This window comes from Nasonia vitripennis, chromosome 2 (assembly GCF_009193385.2).
Source record: "Nasonia vitripennis strain AsymCx chromosome 2, Nvit_psr_1.1, whole genome shotgun sequence".
Taxonomy (NCBI): Eukaryota; Metazoa; Arthropoda; class Insecta; order Hymenoptera; family Pteromalidae; genus Nasonia; species Nasonia vitripennis.
The window spans coordinates 29,001,761-29,022,556 of NC_045758.1; the positions used below are offsets into that span (position 1 = coordinate 29,001,761).

The window sequence follows — 20,796 nt, forward strand, 5'->3', positions numbered from 1 at the left end:
GTCAGCGAATGAACAGTCTTGAACTCGCTCGACTCACACAGGGACATGCTAACGTACACCTGCTTCTCCGTTTATATTTTACACACACACACACACACACGCGGATATAATAATAACTCGACGATTCTATTTACCCTCTCCGTATAAATACACACAGAGAGATCGATCTCGAGCGATATAAAAGCGTCGATCCAATTTTCACGAAAATCCAGCGAGTAAATAATAATCGAACGAGCGCACACGTATATAAAATGCATCCTATACGTGCAAGAGTGCATGCCAGTGCTCGGCGGTGTGATTGACATTAGTAAGTATGCCATGGCCGACCGCTCGCGCTGCTGCAGCCGCTCGAAGAGAGAGAGAGAGAGAGAGAGAGAGAGAGAGAGAGAGAGAGAGAGAAGGAGGAGGTGTAGAGGAGGAGGAGAAACGAGCGAACCTACGCTGCTTCTGAGCTTAGCCGAGGGCAACACACATCACACAGAGCTAGACTCGCGCGCGAGCGACGCACACACACTGCGCTGAGCTCAGCACTGCCAGAAGGATATAGCGAGCTTGCGAGCTTGCGAGAGAGGGTGAACGCGGCGTCAGGTTGTGAATAAGAAGAATGAAGAAGCGCGAGTGTGTCAAAGTGGATTTTCGGATGTTTCTCCTCGCTCATCTGCTCTTAATCGTCCTCGTTGTTGTTCAGTGCTGCGTTATCAGGACCACGAGGAAAGTGATGTACAGCGTTGTACAGTGAGAGCGAGTCGGGCTGTGAAAATCGTGCATTTAACTCTCTCTCTCTCTCTATCCATCCATCTATATATAACGGCGACGGCGGCGAGGAAGACGTTACGCAAGAGCGGCTGCATTAGGGGCATCGAGAGCGAGGAAAAGTGCGTACAGTGTATCGCGTTTCCCCTCCGAGGATCGACGCCGAGAGAGAGAAACCGGTATTTTCGGCGCTCACTTTTACTCTCCCGACGACGACTCGCACTTTCATCGAGAAGAGCGCACTTTCGACCTTCGGGTTTTTTAACGGCCCGGCGCGCATGATTCGCGCGCGATCTTCAAGGTACCAGCCGGGAAATTTCGGGTGTGATTCACGGCTGTTTATCATTTTTTTTTTTGTACTGCATACTCCCCTCTCCGAGCTTCTCTGGCACCGAGCGGAGGAGGGAATAACTGGAGCAACGCGCGCTTATCGGCCGATAAGGCGGCTACGCTCGCTCGGGCTGTAGCGCCGATAGTTGCTTACACTTATACACGCACTGCCAGTACAACCATCGAAAAGTCCAGACTGTACGCGTTGTATAGAGGAGGAAGAAGCTCGCTTGGAGAAGAAAGAAGAGTGAAAGTTCCGCGTGTGTGCGTCGAGTCGTCCCGCGCAGTCGAGCGGCTTTTTGGCATTGACGGGGGCCGCGCTCGCGTAAATCGAGGTCAGTGGTGCCGCCACTCTCGCCCGTGAGCCAGGAGAACTGGCCCGGGGCCCGCAGCCGAAAAACCAACTCGCCACTCTCACTTCGCGTCGAGCCTCCTCCGCGAACGGTACTCCAACTCGTACGTTATAACACGGTTGTTGTTGTTGTTTTTTTCGTCTATCTCCATACACGTCTCGATTTCGATACAGTCACGATGGGCTAGTGCGAGGTTTATAATACGCGCAGTGCCAAAAGTGTGTCATGTGGTGAGAGAGAGAGAGGAAGACTCTGACGATGTCTTGGTGGATCTTGTGATATTAGACGTATATTTGGTGGGAAAGAGAATCCTGCGGAGAGTGCGTGCTTGTGACATGGAGGACGATAAGGAACTTTCAGGATATTGAGAGAGAGAGAGTCTTCTGCGATTCGTCTTCGGAGCGCCTGGAGGTGCGGAATCGTCGTCTATAGAAAGCTCGCCTGAACATATGATGTGCGCCAAGATGAGTGTGCTACACGGCCGACACTTAGGTACGATATCTCTGCGTTTTGTATAAATCGGATTAAAAAAAAAAAAAAAGAAATCCGAGCGCTTGACGCACGCTCTTAATGATTTCCTTATTATTTCCACGCTATATACCGTGCGCTGTGTACCAAGTTCAATCACAACACCTACTCGTCTCTCTCTCTCTCTCTCTCTCTCTCCCTCTCTTTCTCGGAGACAAAGCCGAGCGCGAGCTATTAGCAAATCTCAAGAACGCTTCTATGCAGTTGCTCAAGTGCGCGGCTCGTCCCCCCCCCCCGCATGTGTCTCGCGAGTGCAATATTCAGAGGCTAATGACTCGACTCGATATTACACGTCTATATATATTGCACCCGTGCACTTATAATACACGGGGAGATCATGATCGCGTTCGGCCTTCGGGTCAATAACACCGCGGCGCGCGCGCGCGATTTCACAATTGCACGCTTCGCTAATTGCAAATCGCAATTGCCAACTGACTCGCTTCTATATCTATCGTTGAGCTGCAGGTGGATGTCGGAGGGGTTATGTCGGAATTTTTTGTTTCCGCGAGAGATTTGAGATATGTAACGTGAGGTTATGTAAGGAGGCGCGCGGTGATTAGAGGTTTCATATACTTTGTCGGTGCGCATGTGCAGTAAATCGATCGTTATATGCTAAGATATGTGCTACCGAGAGATATTACGAGTGCGTAAGTGTGATGGAGAAAAAAATAATGGCTGTATGCACGATGATTGTAATAATTAAATCGATGATTCAGACACGCGTCATTTGGAAGTCAATGCGAGATATATCTGTGTTGTATATAGCGATATCATCGAGCTGCACTATACACTCGGCTTTATACTCCGCCAACCTCAATAAAGCGTGTCGTACACATACACGCATATAATAATGACGGCGATAAGTCAAGACTTAAATTAATTAAACAGTCGTCGCCCCCTATATCTTATTTACCGTCTATACAAAACCATCGATCGACTGTACATATACTACTTCATCTCAACCGCGAGATATATTCTTGTAGAAGAAAAGAAAAGTCCCAATCCGAAAATCCACTATTCCACGCGCAATTAACCCACAGAGCGAAGGAGAGCAGACGCCGCACTAATATATCTCCGTATAGAAACCGTCTCTGCTCTCCGACGAACGAACCGGTGCCGCAGCTCGTGGGGGCCTTATGACACAACCAGCTCGCGCGGCCAGGAAAAGTAAGGTAAGGCCAGTGGTATAATAGAAACTTTCACTACGAAAGTTCAACGTCCCCTCGTTCACTCGCGCTCCGCGACTCTCACTCCGCGTTGCTACCACTGCTACTGCTGCTGAGGGAAAAGGAGAGAGACTCGCGATCGAGCGAGCGAGCCTTGTCCTTTCTCTTTTCCATCATCGCGAATTCGCCGCCGTTGCAGTTGCGTGTGTCTTGCCGTAACTGTCGTTACTACTGCCTTTTTCCCTTACTTGTGTTTCTACCTTCGTTTTTTATATTGCTGGTCTAGTTATGTCACTGTCATACGACCTAATAAAGAGCTGCCGATCAATTTTCGACAAGTACTCCTCGCGAGCGAATAATCTGTAATTATGGATGCCCGGCGAGCGCTTTCGAAACAATGAAACTCGACTAGTCATTTGGAGCTAGTCGAAAAGTTTCTCTTTCTTTCTTCTCGCGCGTAGGAAAGTAATAAGCGAGTCTTTCTCTGTGAAAGGTCAGGCGGAAATTATAATTTCTCGCGAGAAGAAAAAGGAAAAGCTGTGTAGGTACAAGGATAATTACGCGCTCGGATGTGGAGCTACTCGAAGGAAGGGAATACGATAGAGGCTCCGAAAAAGGTCGCGACTAGGAAGAGGAGGAAAAAAAGGGAAATAACGGTGCGGACTTTCTATTCTCTTTCGACGTAATCAGACTGGATCCGAGCTGCTTTAGTCGCGTAGGTGTTTGTGTATAAATAGAGCTACGCCAAAGAAGACTCATCGATCGATCAATTAAATCCATCCAAATATACATCACCGAAAAAGTATACACAATACAATAAAGAAAGATCCAAGAGCGCGCGGGGCACAACGCAAGCGCGCAGAAAATATACACATCGGATATTCCTCTCCGCGACTAGGATGTCACGGCGTGGGAGAGTCACTTTCACCGGTTCGTAGCGGCAGCAAGCGCATAGCGGTAAATTCTCGCTCGCTCGCTCGTAAAATCGTCTGCGCGGGCAGCCGGGATCACCTACTTTTCGCCGCATCGAGACACGCCGTTGTGTGCTTTACACGCAATGTATGTAGGGCCCCCCTATAGGCTCTATACATGTTGTATCGAGGAAAGCCAGAGGTTTCAACGTTTCTTTTTCAACACGAGAAAGAGATAAGGATGTAGGTGCCGCAAGAGAGGAAGTATAAATTCGGAAATGTGGAGCGCGCGTTGACGTCAGAGAGTCGAAATTATTCGCGGATGTGTCGGATTGGATTTTCGCGAACCGGGTGTCGGTCCTTTTCATGCGATGATTGGATTTCTGTTTTTTTTTTTTTTTTTTTTGCTTCAGTGGAAACGGATGGTTACTCGAGCTTGATGGTCTCTGCGAGGAGATAAAAATCTTTCCAGTTTGGATAACAATAATCGTAACTTTTCCTTCACGCGAAAGCTTCCGGACTCTAAAAATAGCGGCAGGTTTCTTCCGTTCGTCGAGCTCACTGTCACAACGAAAAATCTTCGCCGCGGATCTCGGAAGTCGTGTGTGAAAGCCGCGCCTGTTCCGATGCTTCTTTCTCTCCGTCGTGGCTATACGCGAGGTACTTTTATATAACGCGTCATATGTTGCCGTCGCTATACAAGTGTGTTTATTCGAAACGACGATCAACGATGACTTTTGCTTTTTGGATAGAGTTTTCAGACTAGTACAAAACTAACGTTAAGGTACCCGATCTTTATTCTCATCACATCCCACAATTCTTCGATTCTTCTCCTCTTTCCTCTTCAGAAAAAGTAGATCCTACCGTACAACGACTCCACGATTCAAATCCACCTCGGATAATAAATCAATTTTCCCGGCGAGTATACAGCAGCTCGCGCGAAATAAAAATCGCACTCGAAAATTAAAGGAAACCGTTACATAAACCCTTCGGACGTTCAAACCTCTCCATACACACAACTATCGGTGCCGCACACGTGTGCGTATGGAAAAAAAAGCCCTTATACTCCTCTCGCGTCTTTTTTTTACTTTCCGTATATAATACGAGAGAGCAAAGGCACACTTTCTCGCGCGCAGTGTTCCATGCGCTATTTGCATACAAAACGGCGACAAAGCCGCGCGGGCACTGATGTGTCCCCCTTTCGGCCATTGTGGCTCTTCAAAAGGAACTAGGGGGCTGATTGAAAAGGGACACGCGAGAAGACGCGGAGATGAATGCAAGAAGAGAAAGAGAGAGTAACGGGAATAATGTGTGTATACGCAGGCGTCGAGGGTAAAATTGGTTTCTATATAATCCAGGAAATCCTGAGAAAGCGCTCGGTTGCCTACGTATACTTCTTTATTATTACATAGAGTGTAATACAAACACCGGAAAATCGCGTTATCTCCGTACGCGGAAACGATTTCCTGTGTAACAGCTCCGATATAGCTCTCGCGGTTATATAGAACGAAATCGACAAAGGGCAGTATAGCAGCGCGGTTATCGATCCCCGCGCGCACCTCGAACTTTTCGCCCCGACGGCAGTTCGTTACGATGTGTCATTCGCCGATTCAGCCGAATATTTCCAACATCGTCGAGTTTATTTTTACGCTCCTCAAGTTCATCGAAAAAAAATCGTAACACCCCGCCGACCGAGAGAAAAAAAATCGGAGCGAAATCTCTCCCCGTATAATCGAGAGTAGAGAGCGAAAAAAAGTAAGTAAAAGAAGCATCGGATAACATCGATGCACCGCGTCGTACGTACAAGTATATACGGCCGAGCTAGCGTATATACACAAGCGCTTTGGCGCGAGCGAACGAGCGAGCTGAGCGCGTGCATGCATTGGTTACGCAAGAGCGCTGGCGTGTGTGAGACTGCTGACCCACATACGGTCGCAGGGAGCAAGGACCGCGAGCTGCAGCGGCGGCTGCGCGGCCGTATGCGTCGATATACAGCGCTTTGCTATATATATGTATATACGCCTCGTGTGTATTGTGTATAGAGGTGGGGAGAGGGGGGGGGGGAAGAGCTTGGCAGAAGCGAGAGAGTGCGCGCGGCGCACGTGCGCGCCAATGCGACATCTGGCGGATGAGACGGGAGCTTTAGCGGCGGGTTTTAGGCCGCTTTCACAATTTTCTCACTGTAGGCTAGAACGAAATTTTTTCGTACATACGTTTTTGAATTACGCGCCAAAACGTTATGAGGATGTTTACGCCGTATGGCGCTTCTGTAAAAGTACACGGATCACCTTGAGAGCGTGTGCACCTCGGAAATCCCGCGGTAAATATTTACCAGCCTGCATTTTGCAACTCCAGGTACAGCCGGACCCGGCTCTTGCAAAATCCGGGGATTCCCCGAACCCGCGCGCGCCAGAGAGAGATAGAGAGAGAAAGAAATTCGCACTTTCGCGCGGGCACGCGTAGCCCCAGGGGGGAACTGTACGAATTCGCTGCAATCAAAATAGAAAATTTCGCAACGATGTATTCCTGTGCCTGGTCCTGTAGACGTTGTACACATGATGGGCCTTGAACGTTGCGAGTGTTTTGCTATACTAACGTTTTATTTCGCACTTTTGGTGACTCGTATGTTTCCGGATTACAGGACAACGTAATATCACCGGTGATTCCGGACTCGTACAAGATACGACGATACATCCTGTGCGATTTTCTTTGCCTTTTGTTTACGCCTTTAGTATCGAGGTCGACGTAACTTATTTTCGGAGACTTCTTTTTTAAACGCTGGAAAATTATGGATCTGTTTACTTACGGAAAAAAATTGCACGTATACGACGCTGACTTAACAGAAAACACTCGATTTACAGAAATTTCGCTTAATACGTCAGATCAACTGCGCCACACGTAAGAGCTTTTCAATAGCGTCGAGCAGTCGAGTGTGAGTCTGAAAAAAAAATTCGTTCTCACGCAAACGAAGTCAAGCCGGAGCTTTTACGCTCTACTCTAACACACCGAACTTTTTACTCTAGCTCTAATTGACGCTCACGTATGTAACGTAACGCTGCTCCATATTTGCACTTCGATCTTTCACGAAGTTTAAAATCACGCGATTCATCGCTCCACATCGCGTAATAACGCTTGCGCAAGTCGCGCGTCTTCAAAAAACGAGTGAAAGTACACACGCACACATCGCGCGTCAACTATAACGGACAGTAAACGCATTCAAAATTTAAAACCCGACAATTTTCTCTCACCGCAGCAGCTCCTCCTTATACATTATTATTATTTCGTCTTCGAAAAATGTCAGCGGAGCTCGTAAAGAAGAGCAGAAAGGAATTCCCTTTTCCTTTCGCTCGGCTTACGTAACGAAATGTTGACGCGCGTACGGCTCTCTCCCGCGAGCGCGTATAGACAAACAGGTGCCTTAAGAGGTTAAGGTTGTCCCGTTTGTTTTCCTCGGCGGCGCCGTAGTCTCATCGGTAAAATTTTTAAATTCGCCGCGCGCGACGCTCTTTGTCTATTTCTCGAGCCGCCGCGACCGGCTATATGTGCTCCGCGCAACTTTGCGAAACTGCCTATGTGTGTGTGTGTGTGCGACGGAGTCTATCTATCGCGTTATGTATGTGCGTTATCCAGTTTGCGTGTCAAGGCAAGGCGAGAAAGAGGAGAACGACTCGTGAATTCGGTCTATCGCTATATTACTGTATCGCGGCCGCGAAGTGCCGTTAGACGACGTATGTGTCTGTGGGCTTGTGTGCTGGAACCGGTATTTCGGTGTTCTACGTGAGTTTCTTTTTATGTTTAGATAGGCATCAAGTGCCGTTTTATTATGACTGGGATGCGCAGACTTTTTATGGAGGCTTTATGATAATGACGATTAGATGGACGAGAACGTTTTGTTTTCGTTGAAAGCGTAGTGGTCAATTACTTATCGCTCTAATTTTCTATAATAATTAAAGTTATCGATGTTTTTCAACGTAAACATCGCAATTTTCGAAGCGTGAGTGAATCTACTCCAAACCAGTATACTGGTCCAAAAGAAGACTAAGAATAGCCTCGCGTAAACCTCTCGACAGAGTTCAACCAAGCGTAATAAGCATAAATATCGAACAGCTTCCAAGACAGTTCGCCTACTCGAATCCTCCCACAAAACCCCTTTTAAACCGCACTTAACGAGCTACAACCGTCTCTCGACACGCGACACCCTCAATCATCATTCACTACGGCCAGTACAACGCCGCCACTAATCATTCACTACGATAGTACGTAGACAACGAACGCAAACTCTTCGCTGTCCCCCAGAAGTATCCACATGTATATTCTCGGAATTCGGCGACTTAATCTCGCTCTTTCCGGAATGCTATCTGTCGCAGTCAATTACGCCTATTTTCTACGACGACAAATAACGTTCAACTCTCTCGACCCTTTGGTGCTATTTTTATACTCTCTGGCGTTGGCTTTGTTTTTCGAAGCTACGAATAAAGTAGACGAGAGGATGGTTGTGGGCATAGGGGATAAGGACGTGGATTATTATTATTATCATAGTGTGATGACGATGGCTTTATGTGTACTGATGAAAGTTTTCTGCTCTGTGTTTCAGGAATTATGACCCTTACGAGCAGCCCGTGTGAGCTAGACAACATGAGCTTGTTTCAAGACCTCAAGTTGAAAAGGAGAAAGGTCGACTCTCGATGTAGTAGCGACGGTAAGTCACGATGTTCTCAATGTTGTCTTTTTGTCTCACTTTCATCTCCATACATTTTCGTTTCTTCATACGAGCACGTTATCGGGGCGTTCGATTTTAATTAACGAAAAAACTTTTATCGTGATTGACTAGCGCTTTCTTTAATAGGCTGTTAGGGTATGAATTACGATCAAAGTAAACAATCGATCTTACCAATTAGTCACTGTCACGATCCACCGGATGATCACTCATTGATCGGCACTACTTAAAACCTTCTCCTTCTTTGAAAAAACCGCTTAAAAACCATCCAGTAGTCTCCATAGAATAAAAACCCTAAGTATCCACACGCGCGCGCACCTGTCCGGGTCGCGCACGTGCAGCAACCCCCGGCCGACTCGACGTGGGCTGTTCTCTCTCTCTCTCTCTCTCTCTCTCTCTCTCTCTCTCTCTCTCTCCATTCTCGCCTACGCGCTCTTTCTCCGGAGCATGCAGGAACAACGCGTCGCGGTTAGTTCCACCGCATCAACGCGCGCGAGAGATGCTGCTCATGGTTGCACCGATACGCAGAGTTCGATGGGCTGTCAATAATCAATATAGTGGTTCTAAGCAAGTGCGTGAGGTTTACGAAGCGTCGCGAAACGTTTGTTTACATAAATTCAGTGAATGGCTCGTTTGAGAATAATTACAACGCAGAAGAACAACCAGTCGTTTGAAGTCGTTCTAATCGACAATCGCAATAGGATAAAATAACCGAAAGCGTATAATTGCCCCTATTGTGCAACAGGGCTTCTAAAAACCGTTACGTAAAGTTCATTCCACCGTTGAATCGGTCGGCGATGTTCTTGTGCAATGAGAAAACATCACCGAAAGATCCAAAACACGAAAAAAAAAAAATAAATAATAGTAATATCGATTTGCCATAGTCGCCGGCCGGGGAATTTCCTATGAATAAAAACAAGGCAGACGTCATCGCGCGCAACTGCATCCTGAAATAATCGATCGGACCGCAGCGCTGTGCTTATTCCCGCGCCCGCGAATATACGACGCAAATAATGAGGCGCAGGTGAATACATGACGCGCTGTTTTGGTTGCCGCGGGTGGATCGGCTTTGGGAAACGATTTGCGTCATCTCTGTTGATATTCGTATCCTAGTCGACTTTATGTGTTCCACAGGAATCGAGTTTGAAGCGTTAAAATGTTTACCGAATAATTCGAAATCATCGATACCGAACGCATAACGCGCGTGGGGCGGAATACTAATTATTCGGAACTCATGCGAGAGTCTGACTAAAATTGGATCGTTCTACTGAAAATATTCGGCGAGCGCACAAGTGGAATAGAGTTGTTCAAGCCGGGCGAGTCGATATATAAGCCGAAGGTGTTTATAAATATGATCGATCTGTGATTCATCGTAATCATCTGCTGTAAAATCAAACAAATCCCTATAATCGTTCATTAAACGACAACGATTTCAAGGATACGCAGAAACAATTTTTCCGTTATACATCGCGCGTATTTCATCATCCCGCGAACGCGTAATACAACCCAGTCATACGACTGCATTACACCGAAACAACAAAAAAAGGAATACTTAACAGAAAAATCTTGCCGTAAATCAACATCTAAAAGCCAATAAGAAAAACGCGAAAAGCAATTCCCAACAAATCAACCTCAACTCCTACCTCAACGTAGAACGAACAAAAAAAAAGAAGTTTGCGAGAGAAAAAAAATACCGCTCGTGCAATTCATCGACGAGCCTCGAGAGCGTGTATTTGCGCTCGACATAGAAAGACAGCGCAGTAGTAGCGGCTGCGGCAATAGCGAATAAAGGAAAAAAGCAGCAGCGGTCGAGTGTCCTTTCGGTGGCCTCGGCGCTTACGTGTACTCGGGCGCGAGTTCAACGACACTCTCGAGGTGATCGCCGCCGACAGCCGCGACTCGCGCGGCATTTCCGCGCGGCGCTCGATGCAATAGCTCGAGAGAGTGAGCTATAGTTGCTTCTTGCCTATAGGCTCGCGGGTTAATTTTTTTTTATTTTGTTTCGATATTTGGTTTGGAAGCTCCGTTGCACGTCGGTATGCGAGGTCCTTAATTTAAACAATTTTTAAGCGGCTTTTGGTGTAGTGAATTTAAAAGCGAGTGAAAGGAGGGAACCGGCTTCGCGTAAAAAGTGAAAAGCGCTGTCGGAATTATGAATGACATAACGATGAATTTCAACACGCTGCGCCGAGGCGATATGAATGGAACTTTTGACGCGTTGCGAGAGTATTTGGCATCTCCGTGTGAAAATTATTGGAGGTTCGGCCTGTGCAATTATTACTGGCCGGTCTATCCGTTTGGATTCTTTAATCACGAGCTTCTTCTACGTCCCACTTGGCCAGCGACGTTCGATTTCTTCTCGAAATATTCATCGCTACTCGGTATACATATCGCGTTTATATCCACACAATTAAACCTCACCGTCCAATCCAATGCTCCATCATCGCTTACTCTTATCCAAAGCCACAACTTCCACTCGATCAAGCATCAAGACAATCGACAATTTTTTTCATCCAAGTGCAATAATACACACATCGTCGTGATTGTTCCGGCAGGTGTATAAGCTAATTAGGAAAGCGCTGGTCAATGCACAATAATCTAACATGCGCGCCTATGTACACGTATCTATACCGTACAGCGACTGTCGTAACTATTAATAGCCTCGGAGCACATGCCCTATGCGTTAGCTCTGCGCACAATCTCGCAGGTCCGCGCGGCCTTGTCAACTGCATTCCTTCCTTGACCTACACCGAAGCTCGCAGTGTACACCGATCGCGAGAGCGCGTTGTAGAGCTCGTAGAATTTTTCCTCGCGAGTGTATAGAGCGGTGAGTTCCATTTCTTTGTTGATTTTCAAACGATACGCGTTCGTGGATTCGAACAAAAGAGATTTTTCTTCAGGTCGAGCTATATTCGATTTCGGCGTTGTACATACGGATGATCCGAATCGGCATAACCATGTCAATTTCTAATCAGAGGGTAGTGCCTACACCGGTGCGTAATTGCAGCTGTAGTCTGATTATCCGAACGGCTAATGATTACGCGATGCGGCGCATTGAGTAAGCATCGGTTATAGATGTGCTCTGCAATCGCGTCGCGTAATCACTTAAAATTACGCGAACGTTTTCAATTATAGATAAAATCTATAGACGCGGGCGCCGAATAATCAATAATTAGCACGAGCTATGCGCGCATCTCAGCGGCGAATCGAGCCAAATGCCAACAATGCTTACACGCGCGGCTAAATCACAATTAACTCGATAAACGCATCACATCGTTACGCCGCGCTCGGAAAGAGTTGGCGTTCTGACGAATCGTTTAAGCCTCATCAGATTCACTCTCTCATCAATTTCGTTGCCGGTCCATACTCGAGAGATCAACGCAGTTCGGCGATCGTTGAACTCGGTAAAGATTTGTTGGCCTTTTTAAGCTTCGCCACGTGTACGGGACCACTTCCTATATACGATCAGGGGGAAATCCCCTGTGTACTAAGACCGAACGATGCGAAAGAGTTCAACGATCACCGCGAAATCATCCGCGCGCTCGCTGTCATGCAGAACCGTAAGCGCGGTGAAAAAAATTCAGTCAGTTTAACGGTTCCACCTTCCTCAGACTCCCCGGTATCCCTCGGATCGGCAGGCTCGCCGCTGGGGCTGCAGCCACAGGAGGCCTCGCCCTCACCCATAAACTTTCCTGCTCCAGGGGAGAGTGTGGCAGACACCTCGACCTCGTCGCCGGACGCCAACATGCCAGGATCGCCGGGCTGCCCTATCGTCAAGGTCAAGTCCGAGTACCTGCGCGGTAGCCCCAGTCCCGGGACCCGCGAGAGCTGTCTTCAACGTGGTGGTGGTGCTGGTGGTGGAGGAGGACCACAGGCCAATCAGCAGCAGCAACAGGTCACGGCGAAACTCCAGGAGGCGCTGACGGAGAGGGCATCGCCGGACTCGGTCTTTCCTGACCTGGCGAGTCCAAGACTGGCTGGACAGGGGATGGCTAATGCTGGCAACCAGGCCGACGAGCATCACCATCATCACCATCATCACCATCACAACCAGCAACAGCAGCAACAACAGAGATCCTGCACGCCTGCGCCGACGAGGTGAGTATCGGTATAGAGCTTTACCTTACTTCTTTTCACGTAGTCGGTGTCAGTAAACTGTTCGATTTCGTCAGGTCGTCGCCACATTCGCCGGGACAGGCGGTGTCGAGCACGCCGTCGACGCCGATGCCCCAGGAGTCCGCGGTGACGAGTCGCAGCAGCGTCACGCCCGACCGAGGCGGCAACAACCTCACCTCCACCCAGTCCAAGGAGGAGTCCGACAACTCGGTCTTCGACGGCGGCGGAGGCACCACAACCACCAGCTCCACCACGTCCAACAACAATAACAACAATAACAACAACCCCAACAACAATAATAACAACGCCACCAGCAACGGTAGCAACAGCAGCAACGCCAACGGTCGGCCCGAGAGCAACAACTGCGCGCAGTCGGTGGTGCACCGGAGCAGCCCCTCGTCCCAGTACAGTAACGCGAGCCCGAGTCCGAACCACCAGCAACAGCAGCAGCAGCAACAGACGTCACCGAGGCCCAGACCTCCGTCGGTACCACCTCACCTCCTGAGTCACCATCAGTTCTGGTCGCAGGCGCCCAACGTTCAGGGATTCGCGACTCAGAGGCTGCTCAACGGCGTTATCAGCGGTGCTGTTGCGAGCTACGTGACGGGGAATAACGGGGCGACGGGTAACGTTAACCTCAACGTCACCGGGAACAATGGCACGAGCGCGGGCTCGAACGTCACCGGTCTGAACACTACCAGTGGTGAGTTTATTTTTTTGTGTATTGGCTCTGTAAACGCTTGAAAAAAAAAGGATTTAAAAAAGAGTGAAAAATAGGCGGTAGATGTTTGAATCACGAGGAGACCCTTCATTACTGCCGTAATCATAGCCTAATGTGACCCACGATCACCTTTTATGCGACTATAGAAATTCTTTCATAAAGACGGGTCTTGGCGCGCGTGGCCACCTGTCTATAAGTAGCTCTAATAGGACCCCATCCTACATTACAGAATAAAAAATTGACGTCATCCAGATTCTTTTTCAATACATTTCACAAATAAAAACTCCACAGGCGAGGGCATGAAGCCACCAGCGCAACGAGCAGCGCCGGCGCCACCACGACCACCGCCCAACGTGATAATGAGCGAAGTCGGTGGCGTCCGCACGATGATCTGGTCATCCCCAGCCATGGACCCAGTCCCACCGCCCGCAGCCTCCTGGACGTCGACAGCCTCGTGCTCATCCAGCGAAGAGTCGGCAGCCCAGCTTCTGCTCAACCTCGGCCAGGAGTCCCGAGGCAGCAAACCCACGGGTGGTACAGGGGGCGGTGGCTCCAGCTACTCGTCCGGACCACCCCTGAACATGGAGAGGCTCTGGGCCGGTGACCTGACCCAGCTACCCGCTGCCCAGCAAATGCAAGCTTTAAACCTAACCGCCTCGGGCTCGCAGCAACAGCCCTGGGTGAGGAACGGTAGTCTGGTGAAGAGTGAAGTTGCGGCCCAGTCGGGGAATGCTGCGAGCCAGGTGCAGCAAGGCGTCCAGGCGGCGCCTCCAGCGCCACCCATGCCCCAGCAAGATCACGAGGAAGACGAGACGCCAATGATCTGCATGATCTGCGAGGACAAGGCGACTGGACTTCATTACGGCATCATCACGTGTGAAGGGTAGGCTTCCACTTTCGAATTAGATATTGTTAAAAAGAAGAAAGTCAGACAATGCCCTTTGTTTTCGTCGAGTCAGAAATATTTATTCGAAAATCGTATCGAGGAATTAATGTGTATAGCGCCTGCGCATTTAATTTGATTTGATCTCGAGGGAGCACCTGGATAGCGGGCAGGTGTTTCTCGTTTTAAGGTCACACGTGTATTTATCCATTTCCTGGACCCGAGATCTCGGCATCTCATTCCTTTGTCGTATATATTCAATTAAAAATAAGAAACGGTATAGCGAGTATAAATATATTTCAAAAAAATAAACGTCAATAATTTTTTTTTTTTCATTTTTATCAACAGCTGCAAAGGTTTCTTCAAAAGGACAGTGCAAAACAGGCGGATTTACACCTGCGTAGCGGAAGGTAGCTGCGAGATCACGAAAGCGCAGAGGAACAGGTGTCAGTACTGCCGATTTAAAAAGTGCATGGACCAGGGTATGGTACTCCAAGCCGTCAGGGAAGATCGAATGCCTGGCGGTAGGAATTCCGGAGCCGTCTACAATCTCTACAAGGTAAGCATACCGGTACACTCTACCCAACCACAAACTTCGCCTAATACGCGGTTTCAAAAACAAAATTTGCGTCTACAAATAATTGTTTATTCGAATATTAGCGCGTAAAAAAATAACACCTCACGTATCATCGCGTTGCATTGCAAAATCTGCAATAGAATTTTCACAATCCAAAGGTAAAGTACAAGAAGCACAAGAAGACGAACAAGAGCAACGCGACGAGCAACATGGGCGTAATGGGTGCCGGGACAGGTGGCCACATGGGCGGTGGCGTGAACGGCGCTGGCAGCAAGGTCAGCATGGCCACAGCGATGCTCGACAAGCACATGGCCGCCGCTGCAGCCGCCCATCAACAGCAGCAACAACAACAGCAGCAGCAGCAACAGCAGCAGCAACAACAACAGCAACAGCAGCACCAACACGCCCAGATGACCGGAGGCTTTCTGCATCATCACAAGATCTCGTCGGGAGGCGACGTGGTCAACTCCCAGTCTACCCCCAGCCATCCCACGCATTCGGGACACCTGGTCAACGGGACCATTCTCAAGACGGCCCTTACCAACCCCTCCGAAGTGAGTACTATTTTGAATTCTTTATATCGATTTTACTATCTATAGCTTCCTCTACTTCATCCTCTTGCTCATTTCTCCTTACGATTCTTCGCGCGATCTTCATCAGCAAAAAATCTGCATAATACAGAAAGCCAAGCTTCGCGAAAAGTCTCATCGCTCGCTACTTCTCCCGGAATTCACGAGTCACTCAAGAGCCTTCTGGCTCGGGAAAACTTCACACACTTCCATAACATGCACACAGAGACTCGTATCTCGCGGTATTCATCGACGAGCGCGTTCGCTCTTTGCTTACGCAACGAACTTGCGGCGAGCGCGTGAAAGAGACGGAAAAGTGGAAGTTCATAAGCGTGTAAATGCGCGGTTTTTCACCGACGAAATGAATGAACTATCGCGCGCCTGCAATTTCACTTTCCTACAGCTCGCCGTGTATAACGGCTTGCGCAAGGAATCAAGGTTTCCCGTATTACGAAAGGAAGACATACGTCTGGAGTGTGTGATATGTGCTTATTAGAGGTGAACAGTCTGTGCTTCGATGGGATAACTTCGTCTGGTAATTTACTGTTCGACCGAAATTCGAGATTTGTATTAAACGCTAAACGAGAGCTTCACTTCGAGCTGTTAGAAAGTCAACCATCATCATCACCAGCTGTGTGTTTTTCTTCATCATTTACACTGACACATAACAACAAAAACTATATATACAACTACTTATAGTCGACTTCACGGGATATCCCTCGCTAATCATCAATTTCCTACACAGGCACACGATCTCTTTAAATATTGTTACAAACGAAAAGAGTACGCACTGCCTTCGGCGATCATACAGTACGCTCCACTACGAGACATTAGCCCAAAGGTAAGGAAAAAAACCATCGACAAGTTTCTCTCTCGGGACGGTACGTAATTTCATTTCCTGACGGCTTCAACTTGTCTTTACGCTCATGTGTGTGTGTGTGTGTGTCTATTATAAAATTTATCTGTCTACAGCGATTAAATTAAGTTTCCGTTTGCGCGCGTACGCATACGTGTATAAGTTTTTACGATTTACTTCTAGGCTCGTTAATCGGTGTGGGCCATATTTATCTAAATATCTAAACTTCCTTAACTTCAGAAACCGGTTATAAACTACATTCACGAACTTTTTTACCTTCACGAGTAGTTCGATAGACGCATATGCGATAAACAGTCATTCGAAAGCTGCAGCACACGAAAAAATCCTGGCTTCCGGAATCCGAGTCTTTCAATCCGCTGCATTAACCTGGACTCTCCCGAAAAATTGCTCCGAAAAAGAAAGAAGAAGAATAAGACCGCAAAGGCATCCGGCGCGTTCGATTTCGCGCATCGAAAAGAACTTTCGTTTTCCTCTCCTCAATAGCAGCAGCAGCTGCGTCGAATTTATGCAAATCGACTGACCGGCATCAGCGAGAGAGTATAAGGCCATTGCCAAAAGTGAAACCGACGGACATTATATACCGGTTCTTAGCGGCCTGGCTCAAGCGGACCGGAGAAATATTGCCGGCCGAGCGCGCTTTCCACGAGGACTGACGTCAGCCTTACTTCGACATCGCACATCAGCTGAGAAATATCGTTTTGGTGAACCTGATTTTTCCAAGAGCCCGCTATTTTGACGCGTGTATTTGTTTTGCTTAGAAGTAGGAAGTGCAACGATGAAGCGGTTTTATGTAATTTGGTAGTCTCTCGGGTTGGGTAGATTTGCATAATTGCGTATGTATCCGGTTGTGAGTTAGTCACTGAGCTTTGTTATTCTTGATGCTTCTGTAATTTTATATCCTGATGATAAGTGTATCGTATACTTGTATACTTGATAAAACAACTTTTGGCATTTCTTTTTTTTTTTTTTTGTACTTGTGTGAATTTTTCTATATAAATTGATACCATGTTTTAATAGCTGTAATTCCGCGAGTTTGGCGAAAAAAATATGGAATCGCTGATAAGAATTTTCTCACGGGATTGGCGCAGACATTCATTATAATATTTGAATCCGCGCACATATAATAAGAGAGAAAATTACACCCGGGGAGACTTCGTTATCGAAGTTATATTCATGAGCTTCGTAGCTGGTGATTTGGATTGTAATACGTTATGTTATTATACCTAGCGATGAAGTTTGAATTGCATTGTAACCCACACACACACACACACACACACATATATATATATATATATATATATATATATATATATATATATATGTGTGTGTGTGTGTGTGTGTATGTGTGGGTGTGTATGTGTGTGTGTGTGTGTGTGAATGGAAGAGTATGCGTGAGATAACAGTGTGGGCGTACGTGTGAGAAGCTACGCTAGTTCTAAAGAGACAGAGAGATAAAAGCATAACGTCACTTCATTAGACCCGGTCACTCAAAAAGGAATACAGGGAGGAAATGGAATATGTTGTCATAGTTATGGGTTATTCCTTTTTGAGTGTTCGGACCCTTAGACGCACGGATCACAAGGAACAGGAGACACTTCCACAAATAGGACCCTCTGCAGGCCTTGAGTACATAGCCTAGTGCCGATAACTTTAAGGAAGAAGGAAATAATCTTAGTAGTGAGCATTGTATAATACTTTGTGTCTGAAATACAATAGATTCAGTATACAACACCTGTGTTAGTGTTTGATTTCTTCCTACACTTCTTCACCTGATCCTACGAACTGGAAGCTCAGCTGGGGTACAATAGTATAAAGTAATATAGACGAAGAAGGTACCGAAGATAAACCGGTTGAAGAGAGTGTGATGTACTTCAACCCGTCTGTAGCCGATAACATCAGCTAGAAGTTCCGTAAGAAGACTTCAAGAGAAAAGAAGTAGCTGATGGAATAAGAATTACGAGAAGTGACGATATAAAATCAGCAACATACCGACAAAAAACCATCGAAGCTATCAACGACATCAAACAGAACTAGCCCAACAGGTAGAACATCATCGCTCGAAGGAAGTATAGGAATTCGCGCGGAAGCTTCATCTTTTCTTCACGAATTCCGAAAGTCTGCTCAATCAACAAATCCAACACCTCGCATTTCCTCTACAATATCTTTTCTTCATCTTTCAATTCAAAGCCGCATCGTCTCAGCTCGCTCAAAATCCAAGCGTGAAACTTTCTCTCGAACTTTAAACTCTCACGTCTGCGTATTCTTCAGCCCAAAAAAAGACAGACCTCGCCATAGCCGACGTATAATAATAAAAATACACACGACTCTATGACGATCCTATGGTATACACAAAGATGTACACAATAATAATAAGGCACAGGACAATAGAAAATCAGCGGCAACCGGTGCCAAGGACGGGCAGTTCTCTCTCTCTCTCTCTCCGTCTTTCTCTCGCTTCGGCGCGGCCGCTCGCGGTTTCGTAACTTGTGAAAGTCTGCAGCAAGGGACACTGACCTCACACCCTCTCTCTCTCTCGCTTTTTCGCTCCGTACAGTCTTCTCGCTCGTGATCGAGTGCACGAAATTCGGGACCCGTTGTTCTTTTCTCTCTACACGTTCGTCCGTGCTTCTTCTTCTTCTTCTTCTTTGGCAGTTTGACCCATTTTTCTCGCATCCTTTTCGTCGTTACTTTTACGAACGATTCGACACTCCAAAAAAAAAAAAAAAAAAAACAATAGCAGCCAGGAGATAGAGAGATAGAGAGAAAACGCATAACCCGAAACAATTAAACTCTTAAACTTTCGACGATACACACGCACACGTTTACAGACAGCGCCTGAACTTTCACAAAAAGGACACGTGCCGTCGTTCGAGACGCCGACGAGTGCGTGAGTATACACACACTCCGAAGATCGGCTGAGATAGATAGGAGTATCGTCTCTCGCACCGAACAAAAGGATAATTGCAGGGAATACTCTCACTCTGCGGCCTTTTTTATAAACTTATCGTCTGCAAAAATCGCGAACAATGTGCTTCACTTCCTACTTACCTATTATATTAGTAATTAAACCCAATATAACGATGTAACCACACGTGGAGAACTAAACGAGCCGATTTCGACTGATTTCAGGTGGTGCATTTACGACAAAGGTTAGACAATGCCCTAGTCAGCAGTTCGCGGGATCACATGCCTCTGGAAACAACGCTCGCCATGATTCAGACCCTCATAGACTGCGACGAGTTCCAGGACATCGCCACGTTACGGGTAAGTTTCACTAGTCATATAAGTGGATACTTATGCTTTTCAAAACTCAAAATCTAACATTGATAACGACAGCTTCCCGCTTCGCAGAACTTGGACGAGCTGCTGGACCACAAATCGGACTTATTGAGCGACAAGCTGTGCCAGATAGGAGACAGCATAGTGTACAAGTTGGTGCAGTGGACCAAGAGGTTACCGTTTTACCTTGAGCTGCCGGTGGCGGTACACACGCAGATGCTCACGCACAAGTGGCACGAGCTCCTGGTGCTCACCACATCGGCATACCAGGCGATGTATGGACAGCACAAGGTCTCGAGCTCCGGCAACGATGTCACGGGTGCGAACTTCAACCAAGAGGTATTGATCGGCATTTTTTTTCCTCGATCTCTTTTGTACAGAATTATTTAACAATTCAATGAAAACTTTTTGCAGGTTTCGAACAACATGTATACGTTACAAGCGTGCCTGACCAGCATGATGGGCCGGCCGATCACGATGGACCAATTGCGGCAGGACGTGGGTCCGATGGTCGAGAAAATCACTTACGTCACGCTCATGTTCAGGAGGGTGAAACTGAGGATGGAGGAGTACGTCTGCCTGAAAGTCATCACAATGCTTTCGCAAGGTAGGCTCGTCTTTGCTTATATATACTCGCGAGGATGATTATCATAGAATTGTCGCTTTTTATCGAATCAGATCAGCTTTTATACTCATATTAATTTAACGTTTTCAATTAACGCTGCCATGGCAGATGCTAAATGTAAGTCTATCCATCGACGACTGCTAACTACTGATAATAACTGTATACCCGTATCGGTCGATGATGTGCTAATAATTAACGATAATCGATGTTTACAGCACGAAGTGATACAGTGAACTTAGAACACATACAAGAACGGTATATGTGCTGTTTACGAAGTTTCGTCGAACACAGTGCTCCGTCGCAGCCAAGTCGCTTTCACGATCTTCTCGTCAGATTGCCCGAAGTAAGATTCGCTTCTATTATGTTTCTCTTCGAAAATTGCATTGCAGAT

General features: G+C 47.2%; 1 protein-coding gene across 5 annotated transcripts in view; it reads left to right on the forward strand.

Moving 5' to 3' along the window:
• LOC100119978 (hormone receptor 4) overlaps positions 1–20,796 on the forward strand; it is a 110,892-nt gene that overhangs the window by 85,679 nt on the left and 4,417 nt on the right. The window contains exons 3-14 of one of the 5 annotated variants that reach the window (XM_031924358.2): positions 8,636–8,740; positions 12,370–12,856; positions 12,931–13,577; positions 13,887–14,478; positions 14,827–15,037; positions 15,214–15,609; positions 16,370–16,465; positions 19,631–19,765; positions 19,853–20,119; positions 20,195–20,387; positions 20,514–20,522; positions 20,621–20,748. In XM_031924358.2, the coding sequence (XP_031780218.1) occupies positions 8,636–8,740; positions 12,370–12,856; positions 12,931–13,577; positions 13,887–14,478; positions 14,827–15,037; positions 15,214–15,609; positions 16,370–16,465; positions 19,631–19,765; positions 19,853–20,119; positions 20,195–20,387; positions 20,514–20,522; positions 20,621–20,748 (3,266 nt within the window). Of the gene's footprint in view, positions 1–515; positions 1,929–8,635; positions 8,741–9,229; positions 11,140–12,369; positions 12,857–12,930; positions 13,578–13,886; positions 14,479–14,826; positions 15,038–15,213; positions 15,610–16,369; positions 16,466–19,630; positions 19,766–19,837; positions 20,120–20,194; positions 20,388–20,513; positions 20,523–20,620; positions 20,749–20,796 lie in introns of those variants that run through there. The other 4 variants (XM_031924359.2, XM_031924360.2, XM_008205996.3 and 1 more) reach the window with 4 other exon arrangements.